This window comes from Lissotriton helveticus, chromosome 8, assembly GCF_964261635.1.
Source record: "Lissotriton helveticus chromosome 8, aLisHel1.1, whole genome shotgun sequence".
NCBI classification, from domain to species: domain Eukaryota; kingdom Metazoa; phylum Chordata; class Amphibia; order Caudata; family Salamandridae; genus Lissotriton; species Lissotriton helveticus.
The window spans coordinates 1,174,133,308-1,174,146,947 of record NC_136069.1 but is presented as its reverse complement, the minus strand read 5'-3'; the positions used below and the strand labels follow the sequence as shown (position 1 = coordinate 1,174,146,947).

The following is a 13,640-nucleotide window of genomic DNA, read 5'->3' as shown; positions in this document are numbered from 1 at the left end:
AGATGTATTTTTTTGTTTATATAAAAAGGCAACAAACAACGCCTGGCAAAGGATGTAGTGCATTAAACACCATGTTAAGTAATGTCTGACCTCTTCAGCCATTTGTAAGAGAACTTTGTTGTTATTTTCCCACTTTGTCCTCCAGACGATTGTTTCTTTTTCAAGCTTCTTTATTTTCTTGGTCATCTGTAAGTGATTTAAAAGCAGATACATTTAAGCTGGTTGGGATGAAAAATCACAAAATCAAAAACAAATAAACACAGGACCGTCACAGTGCAGCTGGGCAAAAACGTAATGCAGGTTGAAGTATAGCAACCCCACCAACTGACATCCTATCAACTCGGGTTTATCCATTAGTAGTCTTTTCAGAAACTCTTAATAGAAAAAAATCCAATTCAATTTTACAACAGTGGATTATCTTCACGACCTTTGGTGTAACAAGTCAACTTTCATATTTATTTGGTGCATCTATCCCATCTCGCGAGATAGAACTCCCATGAAAAGGGATGTAAAGATATTTCCGTTTTAGTAACACATTTTATTTTCAAAATATACCACTTCTCAGTGAGCATCCAGTGACTCATCACTGTGGGTTCCACATTTCAACCCTCAAAAGCTCAAGGGAGAATTAGAGCATTGTGTTATATGAATGTTCATGCTCTGTGATCCAGGTGCAAAAAATGACGAGAAAACAACATGTAAACCTGACATACCACAATATAAACACTGGATGTGATCCATGAACGATATTATTTCCACGAAAACTAAATTGTTCATTAACTTTAAACTTGCAATTACCAAAGTCTAAAAACACAAGTAATAGCTACATGAAAACCCTTTTCCAAGATAGGTATTTAATATCGGACTGCACAGTCTAGCTCTGGGTCTCATTCCGTGTCATGAGACGCCCTCAAAGTAAACGTACAGTGGTGTTAGGGACCTTACTTTCATATATTTAATATATTTCGGGGGCTTCAGTAACATCAACCATTCGCCTCTTCGCGCTTTGGGAAACAGAAGTTCCATGTCACAATTTTAAAGTGGATAATTTAAGTCTTACTATTTCCAATTAGCGGTGTTGCCAACCTTTGATTTAACCCCAAAAACAGTAGTTCAAGGCTGTTTAATCTGAACCCTTTGGTGTATTATTCAAGGCCTCTGGCTGTCATTTTGCTCAAACATGGGGTGAGATTCCTCTTACATGTAGAAAATTGTCAGCTTGAAGAACTAGAAATTAATTAATTACCTGTAAATCCAGTTCTCCAGAGTTGGTATCTTTCATACATTTGCATGCTGCATTCATTCTCTATTGTCAGGTTGGGGATCTCTGGTAAATTTAAATAGCAGTAAACTGTTAAAATGGCCATAGACCTCAACTACATTTGTTTAGTAGCCCATGCACCTCATTTGAAACAAACTGGTCAATGAAAGTGCTAAGTTTACCAACTCCTACCGGCCACCACTGCTGAGATTTCATATCACAAAGTGCAAACAAAGAACACAATAAATGAGCCTCTGAAGAGGGAGTAGGGAGGTTGGCATGGGAATATATAAAAGATACCAACACTGAAGAACTGGAATTACAGTAAGTAAATAATTTCTTCAGCATTTGATCTATCATATTTACAAGCTTGAATTATAATAATGTGTATTTGTAAAGCGCACGTTCACCCATGGGCATCTTGGCGCTGAATAACAGATGTTTGTTACACAACTCAACGGTACTCATTGAATAATCAGAATAGCAAGCAGTACATGATTATAACAAAGCAGGCTCACCTATAATGAAAGATTGCGGCGAACTACCTGCCCCAATTCAAAGTCAGTTGCTGTGTTCACATCCAGCCAGTAGTGCTTTGTAAATGTATGCCTTCTCTTCCAGATAGCTGAAAGGGCGAGGTCTTGTAAAGGCACACAAGCGTAGAATGCTGCAGCCAGCGCAATACTCATGGCGTAATATGCTGTCACTCTTCCCAGAAGCAGACGTTTCGCCACCTAGGAAGAGGCAGAGCCCTGTCTGTGAGAAAGTGCCCTCTTTCTTGCATGGTATGCCCCCACTTTTTTGCTGAATTGCTGATGTTCTTTGACTGAGTGTGCCCTGGGCTGATGCTAATCAGGTACCCAGGGCCTATGTTCCTTCCCTAAAATTCCATTGAAGCCTAAACCCAATAGGCATCTCTGGCCACATGTCAGCCCCTGGTAAATCGTACGACAGGTACCCAGGGCACTGTGACCAGAGAAGACCTCTAAGGGCTGCCGCACTTATTGTGCCACCCTTCGAGGTCCTGTATCCTGACACACACACACTGCCTTTGCAGGCTGCATGTCTTGGTGCAGAACAAAGTGAAGAGTCGACATGGCACACATCTCTGTGTGCCATACCCACAAACCACTGCCCTGGCATAGATCAGTAACCCCTCTATCTGGGTGCACTATGCCAGTGGTGAGGGTACATCTGCATGAGCCATGTACCCCTACAGTGCCCAGGTCCATTCCTGGGCATTTTAAGTGCAGTGCTGTCATTAAGAGTATATGGTGCTGGGAGCTTGTCATTACGAACTCCACAGCACCATAATGGCAACACTGAAAACTGATAAGTTTGATATCAAACTTCTCAGCACATTAAACCCACACTGATGCCAGTGTGGGATTTAATGCAAAATGCACAACAGAGGACATCTTAGAGATGCCCCCTGAAACATCGACCAACTTCTAGTGACCCGAGTGGCTGCTTAGGCTGCCACCAACAGGCATGTTTCTGGACCCCTGGGTCGAGAACCTGCTGCTTTCTGGGGCCTGAAACAATGCACATCCTGGGACGAGGTGCCAAGCCTCCTTCCCCAGGATGGGCAGGGTTCACGAAGGGGAAGCTTCAAAGGCATGCCGCCTTTGTGAGCCTCCCCAGACCATTTGCTGCTGTCAGCAACTGGTCCCCACTGGTTCTACCCCCCCACTTTGGGCAGTAGAGCCGGTGGGAAAAACAAGCGAGGGAAAGAGGTGTGCCCACCTCTGCCAACTCCACCCCTCAGGTGGGGGAGGCGAGGAGAAGCACAACTCTGAGTACCCGCCATCTTGTGGATGAGGGGACCCAACCAACCAGGGACAGGCTCCTGCCCACCTCCCACTGGAGGGTGGCACGATAGGGGTATACCCACCGCAGGGAAGGGACCCATTGGTTCATGCCCCTTACCTACCTGTAACACCCCTAAATCTAGTATTTAGGGGGCACCCTGAACCTTGCTTCCTCAGATCCAGCCGAACAACAAAAAAAGAAGAAGAACCACCGAACAGCCGTGCAGCCAGCTAACAAGAGGAAGCTTTGCTCCCACAACCCCGTGGCCTGCTTGCCAGCAGCCACCAACCAGAGGCCCCCTATCCCCCATCGGATAACATTGGGCCTCAACACTCTGCAAGTTTTGAAATCTGAAAATATCCTTTAAAAAGCATGCAAATCACCAACACATAATTACTTACCTGTTTACAGGAAATGTCCTAGTGCTGAATCTAGGTATGCAGCACTGAGTTAGAAAAGTAACGTAAAAAGTAACTTACCTGTAATTTACTGAAAAAGCCTATTCATACGAATGTACAGTATTTGCTAAGTGTTGCAACCTGCTACATCCCCTGTAAATTAAACAAAGTACAAGTTCCATTTCATTTTCAAACTTTTCCTTATTCAACAACTTATTACTGAAAAGTATTTTATGCTTACCTGTGCCTGGCTTGCTTGGTTCTAAAAATAAACAGTATATTTTTTTTATACAAAAACAATTGGCCTAGAGTTTAGTTCTTGAGTGTGTGAATTAATTTGCTGAGTGTGTACATCAAATGCGTAACACTGTCCTCTGATACTGCCTTACTGCTCGACCCCTCTACCACAAATAGAGAGTAAGGTTCTATCTAACTTTAACCACTGCCTACCTCTGGGGTCACATGGACTCTATACACACTATACCTCATTTTGCTGTAGTATATATAGAGCCAGTTTCCTACACTGTCCAAACAGGAAATACCACCTTTGTCACATCAAGGCCAAAGGCCACAATCAGCAGGTCAGAAGACTATGTCTTTTGTCTTGTCAATGTAGAACTTAACGCACCTGTGCACATCTAGCGAGCACAAAGACCTCTGCTGATGTCGGTGGATTCTGGAGGGAAAAAAAGTGCAGAATGAAAGGCTCATTCAAATAAAAATCACAAGGGCCTTTAGGCAGGAATAGATGTTAGCCCGTAAAATGAATTTGTACCTTGCAAAGTGGAGAAATGGTTCCATTACAGTAAATGCTTGCATTTCCTATTTTCCTTGCTGATGTAATTACCAGGAGAAATGAATCAGGTAAGTCGCTGAACAGTCTTAAGGGCCCCAGGGGACTAGAGAACACAGAATAGGAGGAAAAGCTTAGAAAAGTCATTTCTGTTATGTTATACTGATTTGTATATCACACTAATCACCGAGACGGTATCCAGGTGATCAGGCAGATGTGTAGGCTTGTGGTTCTCACGCTGCTTATAAGAAGAGCAAGGTCTTCAACTTCTTGCTGAACTCGGGAAGTGAGGAGGCTCTAAAGTGTTGAGGGAGGTTGGTCAGTGTCTTGGATGCGATGTAGGAGAATGAGTAACCTCCAGTTTTGCTTTTGCGGATGCGGGAATGTGTGCAAATGAGAGTGGCCATGCAGAGGACGCGCTTAGTCACAGCAAGGCCAAGCCCGTCCGCTGCAGGTACACCTCCATCTCCGGACTGACCTCCCTCGCAGAAACCCACGCCATGCCCCCACCGCCAGCCAATACACCACCAGAACCACACTAATGTCTCCTGATCAACGCCAGATCACTCAGAAAAAATGCCACCAAAATCTGGTACACCATCTCCACCATCACCCCCGACGTGATCATCACAGAGATCTGGCTTACCCGGGCTTTGACCACTGACATAGCCACCGCAACAAACACACAGACACCATCTTCACCAACCTCATGGAATGAATGGACAACATCGGCCTGACACAGCTGGTTTCAGATCCCACACAGAAAGCAGGACACACACTGGACCCTATCTTCAAGTCTAGCAACAGAGTTGGATATAGCCACTTCACAGAACCCACCTAACCATACCACTTTAGTGTACACTTCACCATCAATGGTCCACCTCGTAAACCCCCCAACCCCCTCTCACCAAACCGCCACAGCACCCCCTTCTGCAGCTGGACCAAAGTCACAGCACCAATGGACCAATGCCCTCAGCATCACTCAGCTGGATGCTTCCACCAACCTGGTTCGGGCTGCAGAGAACTTAAAACGCCTGGATCACCAGCTCTGCCGACCTAGTCGCCCCCACCAAAAATGCACAGATCCACTAATCCTGCCAGCTGGTACATACCTGAACTCAGTGCGTTGAAACACAGCTGCATTCAATTCTAAAGAAAATGGCACACCAGCAGAAGCTTCACTGATCGAGCCACCTTCAAATCCGCCTACAAAAACTCCCATCACCAACTAGAAGATGCCAAAAAGAAGACCATGGCAAACTGCACCAAGGCCAGTGCTGATCAGGCCAAGGAGCTTTTCACTATCACCAGAGTTTACCTGCCCATCAGCCACCAAAAACTCGATCCCCTCCTCACAGGAACTCTGCAACGCTCTAGTAGCCCACTTCCACAACATGATAGTAACCATTTACAGGAACTTCGATCCCTCACCTACCGACCTCTACAGCCTCCCCCCTCTCACTAAGGCCTCCACAGACCACCCCTCCGAACCAGAAGTCAAAGCCAAATACAGCACAGAGATGGCCCTGATCGCCGCGACAGACATCGGGCACTCTACTTAAAGAAAAATCAGCCGCCCTGATCCTTCTTGACCTCTCTGCAGCCTTCAACACCTCACACTCAAACATGTACACCCGATCGGAATCAGAGAGGACACTCTCAGATGGATGGCATTCCTCACAGAGCGCACCTAGAGAATCCACCTACCTCCCTTCCTTCCTTCCTTCCTTCCTTCACCTCACAACCCAAGGGTACCTTATACAGCATCCCTCAGGTTTGTCTCCCAATCCAACCCTCATCAACAACTACATGGCGCTACTAGCAGACATCATCAGAACCCATGACAACATAATCTCCTATGCTGATAATACCTAGCACGTCCTCTCGCTCTCAGTTGACCCCACCACCATGAAGACCAACTTACACAACTGTATGAATAGCGTCTACGCCTGGATTAAGGACAACTGCCTGAAGTTCAACAGACCAAACCGTAGTGCTGATTTTCGGCGGCCACACCCCCGCCTGGAACGTTTTCTGGTGGCCAGCAGAACTTGGACCTATCCCGACACCAAAAGACCAAACCCACTACCTTTGCATTATTTTGGGCAGCAAACTCTCTAGGAAACGACAGATTAACACAGTCTCCTCAGCCTGCTTCCACACACTCCACCTGATCTTTGAATGGCTTCCCACCAGCACCAGAAAAACAGTGACGTAGGCCCTCATCACCAGCGGTCTGGACTACGGCAACACACTTTATGCAACCACCACCAGTGAACTCAGCAGACTTCAGACGATACAGAACGCAGCTGCCAGAATGATCCTCAACTTGTCCATAGGACCCACATCACCCAGCATCTGAGAAACCTTCACTGGCGCCCCATCCAGGTGAGATGCCTCTTTAAACTCCTGATCCACGCCCACAAAACCCTTCACGACCAAGGACCTAAATACATGAATCACTGCTTTAACTTTCACCAACCTTCTAGAAACCTCCGCCCACCTGGCCCTCACACAGACACCGCGCATCTGCCACACCGGAGGACACTCCTCCCACCTCGCTGCCAAGTCCCTGAATGCCCTCCCCCTACATCTCCGAACAGCACACTCGCTGACAGACTTCAGGAAGAAGCTCAAGACATGGCTCATCAACAGAAACCTGCAGCCTAGTGCCTGGATATCCTCATGGGTGATAAACTGCGCTATTCAAGTATGGTATGATTGATTGAGAATGAGGCAGAGAGCAGGCGTCTGGTGGGTTGTTGAAAGTGTATGCAGCTGTTCAGGTATTCCGATCCTGTGTTGTGTGGGGCTTTTTCTGTGTGCGTGAGAAGTTATAATTGGCTGCACTTGTGGATGGGGAGCCAGTGAAGCTTTCGGAGGTGTGGTGTGATGTGGGTGTGGCGTGGCGTCGAGGTAGAGTTTGAATTTTGCAGCAGTGTTCTGGATAGTCTGGAGTCTGTGTAGGAGTTGTTTGGAGACTCTGGTATAGAGTGTGTTGCCGTAGTCCAGCCTGTTGGTGACGAGTGCTTGAGTGACGTTCCGTCCGAGGCAACCATTTGAAGATTTTTCACAGCATGCATAGGATGTGGAAGCAAGAGGTGCATGCTGTGTTGACTTGAGCCGTCATGTTAAGCTTGTAGTCTAGGATGATCCCTAGATCTCTTGCATGATCTGTGGGAGTTGGTACTGGCTCCAACAGACACTAGGTGAAGTTCCATGGGGTAATCTTGTTGCTGAAAACCAGTACTTCCATCTTGCCGGAGCTGTGCTGCAGGCAGTTGGTTTGCATCTAGTCTGCTACTATGGTCAAGCAGTTGATTAAGTCGGTCTGGTGGTGGCGGTTATGTCCGGCAGGGTGAGAATGAGTTGGGTGCCATCAGCGTAGGAGATGGCGGTGATGTGTTGTGATCAGATGAGGTTGGTGAGTGGTGTCATGTATATGATAAAATGGTGGGGTTGAGTGACTATCCCTGTAAGACTCCAAACATCAATCTCTTGGTCCTGGATGTGAAGTGTGGCATCATGACCCTTCCGGTTCTTCACGTGAGCAAAGACCAGATCCATTTGAGGGCAAATCGTTGTATACCAATCTCATTGAATCTTCTGATTAAGTGTTATGGGTGGGTGACGAAGGCTGCAGAGAGGTCAAGCAGGATGTGGGCAGCTGTTCCTCCAAGGTCCAGGATGATTCGAATGTCATGAGCGCTGTTTCAGTGCTGTGGTTCTTTCTGAATCCTGATTGAGTGTTGTCTAGAAGATGCTGAAGTTTGAGGAGGGTTGCAAGTTGCTTGTTGATTACCTTCTCAATCACTTTGGCTGGACAGGGAAGCAAGGAGATGGGTCGGAAGTTGCTCAGTTGATTCAAGTTGGATTTGGGCTTCTTATGGAGGGCACTGATTTCTGAAAGTTCCATTCATCCAGGAAAGTGGCAGATGTAATTGAGGTGTTGATGTGGGTCTGGGTGGTGCGGACTGGCAATGTTCCCAGGTTGTAAATATGGTAGGGGCATAAGGTAGCTGGGGCTCCTGAGTGGAAGGTCTGCATGACTGCCAATGTGTTGTTTCTGGTGGGGGTGGTCCATGCGGCCAGATGGCAGTCATGGTTGGTGGTGGGTAGGTTAACAACGAGTTCTCTGGTGTAAACTGCTTTATAATCCATTGTGAGAAAAACAGTGGAATGAAGAATTTTCTGTTTTTCTGAATCTTGATATTGTACTGATGAGTATTTTAGAACACTCTTGACTAGGTCTAGCACATGTGAAAGTACTTGATGGGGTTAGAATCCTCTAAATTTGCACTGTACAGAAAAACACTTTCATTTGTGGTATAGGTCTTTGTAGTTGCAGGTGCTCGTGCCTGCTCCAGAATGTTGCTGCAGTCCACCAGAACGTCCAAATGACCAAACTCCAAATACTCAGGTACTATGAAGTCCGGTACTATCAAGTCCGGCTCATCGACTGGTGGTCTTGATGTCGTAGCTCTATGTTGTGCCTGGAGAGGAACCTGGGTGCACGTTCAATGGTATTGCCAGAAATGCAGATAATCCCAAGAGCTCGGTGTACTAATACTGGCGTGGCCAAGCCAGATAATGAGATTAAGGGTACAGTGATCCGCCTTTGCCTTCTTCTAGAACCACAGAATAAACTGAAATGAAGGAAAGGTGCATGCAAAGACGTTGGATCATTCAATCGAAAAGGTATTGCCCTTGGTTCCTGGTTGCCAAAGAATGCTGAAATAGTACCAGCACTTGATACTGATGAAGTTTTTACTAGTGTCAGTCTGAAAGTGTTCACCTGCGTCCGTCCGCCTGATCATTCTGGAATATTGGTAGATGCTCCACATTGATGTTGACTTGGTGGGCAATGACCCAGTCCTAAAGCATCTGAGCCTATTTCAATAAATGCCGAGATCTCATTTCTCCCTACTTGGCGATGTAAAACATCAAAGTTGTGTTGTCTGCACTGATAACTATCAGAGGATCGTGGTCGAGAGCAGTGGGCTGTGAGCTCCCCAGACCTCCATGGAAGCATCAATCAATAGCAGCACTCTCTATGCTGAAGGATAGAATGGGAGAGTTGTGTTGGTATATGTGGAAAACCACCAACATAACCCCATCTGCTTCAGTCATCTTGTGACAGACCGCGAGGTTCCAGGAGCCAGCCATTAGCTTCCATTGGTTGTCTTGTTCTTGTTGGACCGGTCTCATCCAGAGTCTACAAACCGGTCTAAGAAATATGCAGGATGACATCAGGCCGATCAGAAATTTGTATTGCCGTACCATGACTGACTGCTTGATAGATGAGGTCTGTGACATGGCTTGGAGCTTCCTCACTCTGTCTGCAGAGGAACATATTTTTCTTAACTGCATGTCCAGTATTGCTCCAATAACTACATTCTTGTCTGAGGTTCCATAGAGGACTTGTCAATGTTTAATGTTAGCCCTTACCTGTAAAACAGGTTGATACAGGCGGCCCTAGAAAACCATGCAGATTTCCTTGATGGAGACTTAAAAAGCCAATAATTCAAGTATGGGTATAACTGGTGACTGTCGTCTGAAGACAGCAGCAACCAGCGCTGGGTCTATATTTGAGGTGCTGACTTGAGACCGAACGTAAGCATTTTGTCTTGGTAGTGCTGCCCTGCCACTGAAGAACAGAGGTATTTCCTCTGCTTCCAGGGATGTGGATACATGCAGACTGAAGATGCATGGATGTCAGGTAATCGTTTCCCTGGAACATGAGCAGGACATCTTCGAGCATTTAACATTACCATGTGTACATACTTTTTCCCTGTGGTCCAGATGAAGCCTCCACTGTCTATTTCTTCTTTTTAATCAAAAAGAGCCTACAATAAAATCCTTGGTTTCCCTTGGATTTAGGAACCATTTCTATCAGTCCTGTGAGAAGGAGAAGTGTTGTAGTTCTCCAGGTGAAGATGATGTTGGGTGGGCAGACCAATGGTTTCTGTACATACTCCAACGTATGTCCTAAGTGTGCGATCTACCACATCCATGGGTCCATTGTTATGGATTCCCAGGAGGGGGCAAAAAAAGATCATTCTCCCTCAAACCCCCCAACCTGTTTACATCGTAACGGTAAGAGGGCGCAGCTGCGAAGAGTCAAGTTTTTGCTTATCCCAAGAGTGCTTTTGAGAGGCACCTCTCATCCACCCTGATGATTTACCATACCCTTGCTACGGTTTCTTTTAAGGTACATAGCCCTGGTCTTTTCCAGTCTGCTGCTGAGAATATGGACGGCGTGGACCTCTATACTGGTTGAAGCCTTTTCTAGGGTCCGAATGTTTGCTCTGGGATCTAAATGAGCTACGAAAAGAAGAGGGGATGGGACGGCAATATTGGAGGACAACAAGAGCCTTTATATTTGCTGAAGATTATGTTGCAAATGTGGCAAATGCACAAGTTACTTACCTTCTGTAACAATATATCTGTAACTAATTCTTTCACTAACTAACGTCTCTTACAGATATATTGTTACCGAAGGTAAGTAACTTGTGCACCTGAAAGAGACACGATAGTGAGATTCCTTACCTTAGAATAGATACTCCAGCAATACTCTCCGGACTTGACGGTCAAGGCAATAATGCGGAGTAAAAGTGTGCAGCAAGGCCCACTTGGCTGCCTGACAGATTTCTTGCAGGGGTCACCACGTCCCAATGCAGTAGTAGCAGCTGTCGCCTCGGTAGAATGGGTGCGCAACCCCACCGGAGGTTCCTTTTTATCCAGAGAATAACAGGCTTTTATACACAAGACGACCCAGCGGGAGATAGTCCTCTTGTGTACAGCTTGCCCTTTCTTGGCGCCTATGTAGCCAACAATGAGCTGGTCATCCACCCGGAACAGTTGTGTGCGATTCAGGTAAAATGAGAGCGCCCGTTTTGGGTCCAGACGGTGGAGCCTCTCTTCCTCTCTGGAAAGGTGCAGAGGCGGAAAGAAAGTGGCCACGGTGATAGTTTGCCCGATGTGGAAGGCATTGACAACCTTTGGCAAGGAAGGAAGGAAGGACGAGTGCGAAGCACAACCTTGTCCGGAAAACCAGACAGAAAAGAAGGTTTACAGGAAAGAGCCTGGAGCTCACTCATGCGCCTAGCGGAGGTGATGGCAACCAGGAAAGCAGTTTTCAAAGTTAACAAACGAAGAGGACAGTTGTGAAGCAGCTCAAAGGGAGTGCACATCAAATAGGTAAGAACCAGATTAAAGTCTCACTGCGGCATCAAAAAAGGAATAGGAGGGAAAAGGTGAGTAATGCCTTTGAGAAATCTATTTACAACAGGGGACTTGAAAAAGAGAAGGCTGATCAGGGAGCCTGAGAAAGGCTAAAATTGCAGAATGGTAGCCCTTAATAGTGCCCAGAGCAGAGCCCTGCTGGGCCACAGACAGAAGGAACAAAAGGACTTCTGAAAGAGGGGAAGAAAGGGGATCCACAGCCTTTGGTTTGCACCATGCCACAAATTTGTTCCACCTGCAGGTGTATACCGATTTAGTGGAGGGACGCCTGGCTGCCAGAATGACATCACAGACTTCAGGAGGCAAATCAAAAGGAATCAACTGTTACCGCTCAATCTCCACGCAAGGAGGTAGAGGCTGGACAGGTTCGGGTGGTGGACCGTCCCCTGCTGCTGCGACAGAAGATCCTCCCAAAGAGGCAGTCGGATCGGGGGATCCACGCTCATACGAAGTAGCTCGGGATACCAAACTCTCAGAGCCCAGTCCGAAGCCACAAGAATGACTAGGGCCTTGTCGCGCCTGATCTTCTTCAGCCCTCTGGGTAGAAGTGATATAGGCGGAAAGGCGTACAATAGACCACAACTCCACTCGCAACGAAAAGCGTCGCTGAGCGAGCGCCGCCTTGGAAATTCCAACGCGCAGAACTGATAATATTACGCGTTCTCTTCGGTGGCGAATAGATCTAACCGTTGAACGTGACCTTGTGCCACCTCAAAGTTAAGACGCCATTCGTGATCCAACATGCACCATCAGCTGAGTTCAGCCCTGGTGTTCAAAGAACCTGCAAAGTATTGAACCACCAAGGAAATGCCTTGATGTTCCAGCCATGTCCAAAGACCCAGAGCCTCCTGACATAGGATCCACGACCCCAACACACATGGCGGTGGTGTTGTCTGTGAACACTTGCATTACCTTCCCTTTCAGACAGGGAAGGAATGCCTTCAGTGCAAGTAGGATCGCATGGAGCTCTAGAAGGTTGATATGGAGCCTGGACTCCCCCAGAGACCAGAGGCCTCTGCTCTCCGCCTCTCCCATGTGGCCGCCCCCTCCCAGAAGGGACGCATCTGTCACCACTGTGTGCTGCAATTGTCGTGCAGTGCCCTCCGAGATCTGGACGTAGTCGGACAGGTTCCCCATATTCTGCACTGCAGAGCCGCATATGCCACCTGGCATGATGGATCAGCAGGATGCAGGAGGCCTTGAGGCCCAGCAGTCTCAAGGTCATCCTGACCGAAACCCAGGACAAGGGCTGAAAGATCAGATTCATAGCCCGAATGTACCGGACTCGCTGCTCGGGAGGATAGACCCAAAACTGCGACGTGTCCAGAACCGCTCCGATGAAGAGGAGCTTCTGAGAGGGGATCAGGTGTGACTTTGGCACATTGATGGAGAACCCCAGCAAATGCAGGAGGTCGGCTGTGGTCTGGAGGTGAGAGACGACTGCCTGGGGCGAGCCTGCCTTCAACAACCAGTCATCGATACAGGGGAAGAATGAAACCCCCGATCTGTGCAGATGAATTGCGACCACCGCCAACACTTTCGTGAACACCTATGGGGCGCTGGTAAGGCCAAAAGGGAGCACGGTGAACTGAAAGTGCTTGTGGCCTACCGTGAACCGCAGGTAACGTTGGTGGGCCGGCAGGAAGGGGACATGAAAGTAAGCATCCTGTAAGTCTAACGCTATCATCCAGTCTTGCGGGTCTAGGGCAGACAAGACCTAAGCAAGTGTGAGCATCTTTAACTTCTCCTTCCAGAGGAAGCGATTGACATTCCGAAGGTCTAAGATCGGACGCGGGCCCTTGATCTTCTTTGGAACCAGGAAATAGTGGGAATAACAACCACAACCGGACTTCTGGCGTTGGAACACACTCAATGGCCCCCTTGGCCAAGAGGGCCGCACCTTCCTGCTGGAAAAGTACTATGTGGTTCCCTGACATGCGATGGTACGGAGGCGGCATGTCTGGAGGGGCAGTCTCGAAGGTGAGGGAGTAGCCCCTCTGGACTATCTGCAAAACCCACCTGTCCGTGGTGATGGTGTGCCAGTGGGGGAGGTGATGGCGAATCCTGCCACCCATGGCATGTCGTGGGCATGAAACACTGAACAAGGAAGGTTTGGAGGCAGTGGCGGCAG

The 13,640-nt window shown here is 47.6% G+C and overlaps 1 protein-coding gene across 1 annotated transcript in view; it reads right to left on the bottom strand.

The window, feature by feature from the left end:
* Positions 1-13,640, bottom strand: part of TXLNG (taxilin gamma) — a 256,979-nt gene that overhangs the window by 26,887 nt on the left and 216,452 nt on the right. The window contains exon 9 of the mRNA XM_078658098.1: positions 91-186. Coding sequence (XP_078514224.1) covers positions 91-186 — 96 coding nt within the window. The remainder of the gene's footprint in view (positions 1-90; positions 187-13,640) is intronic.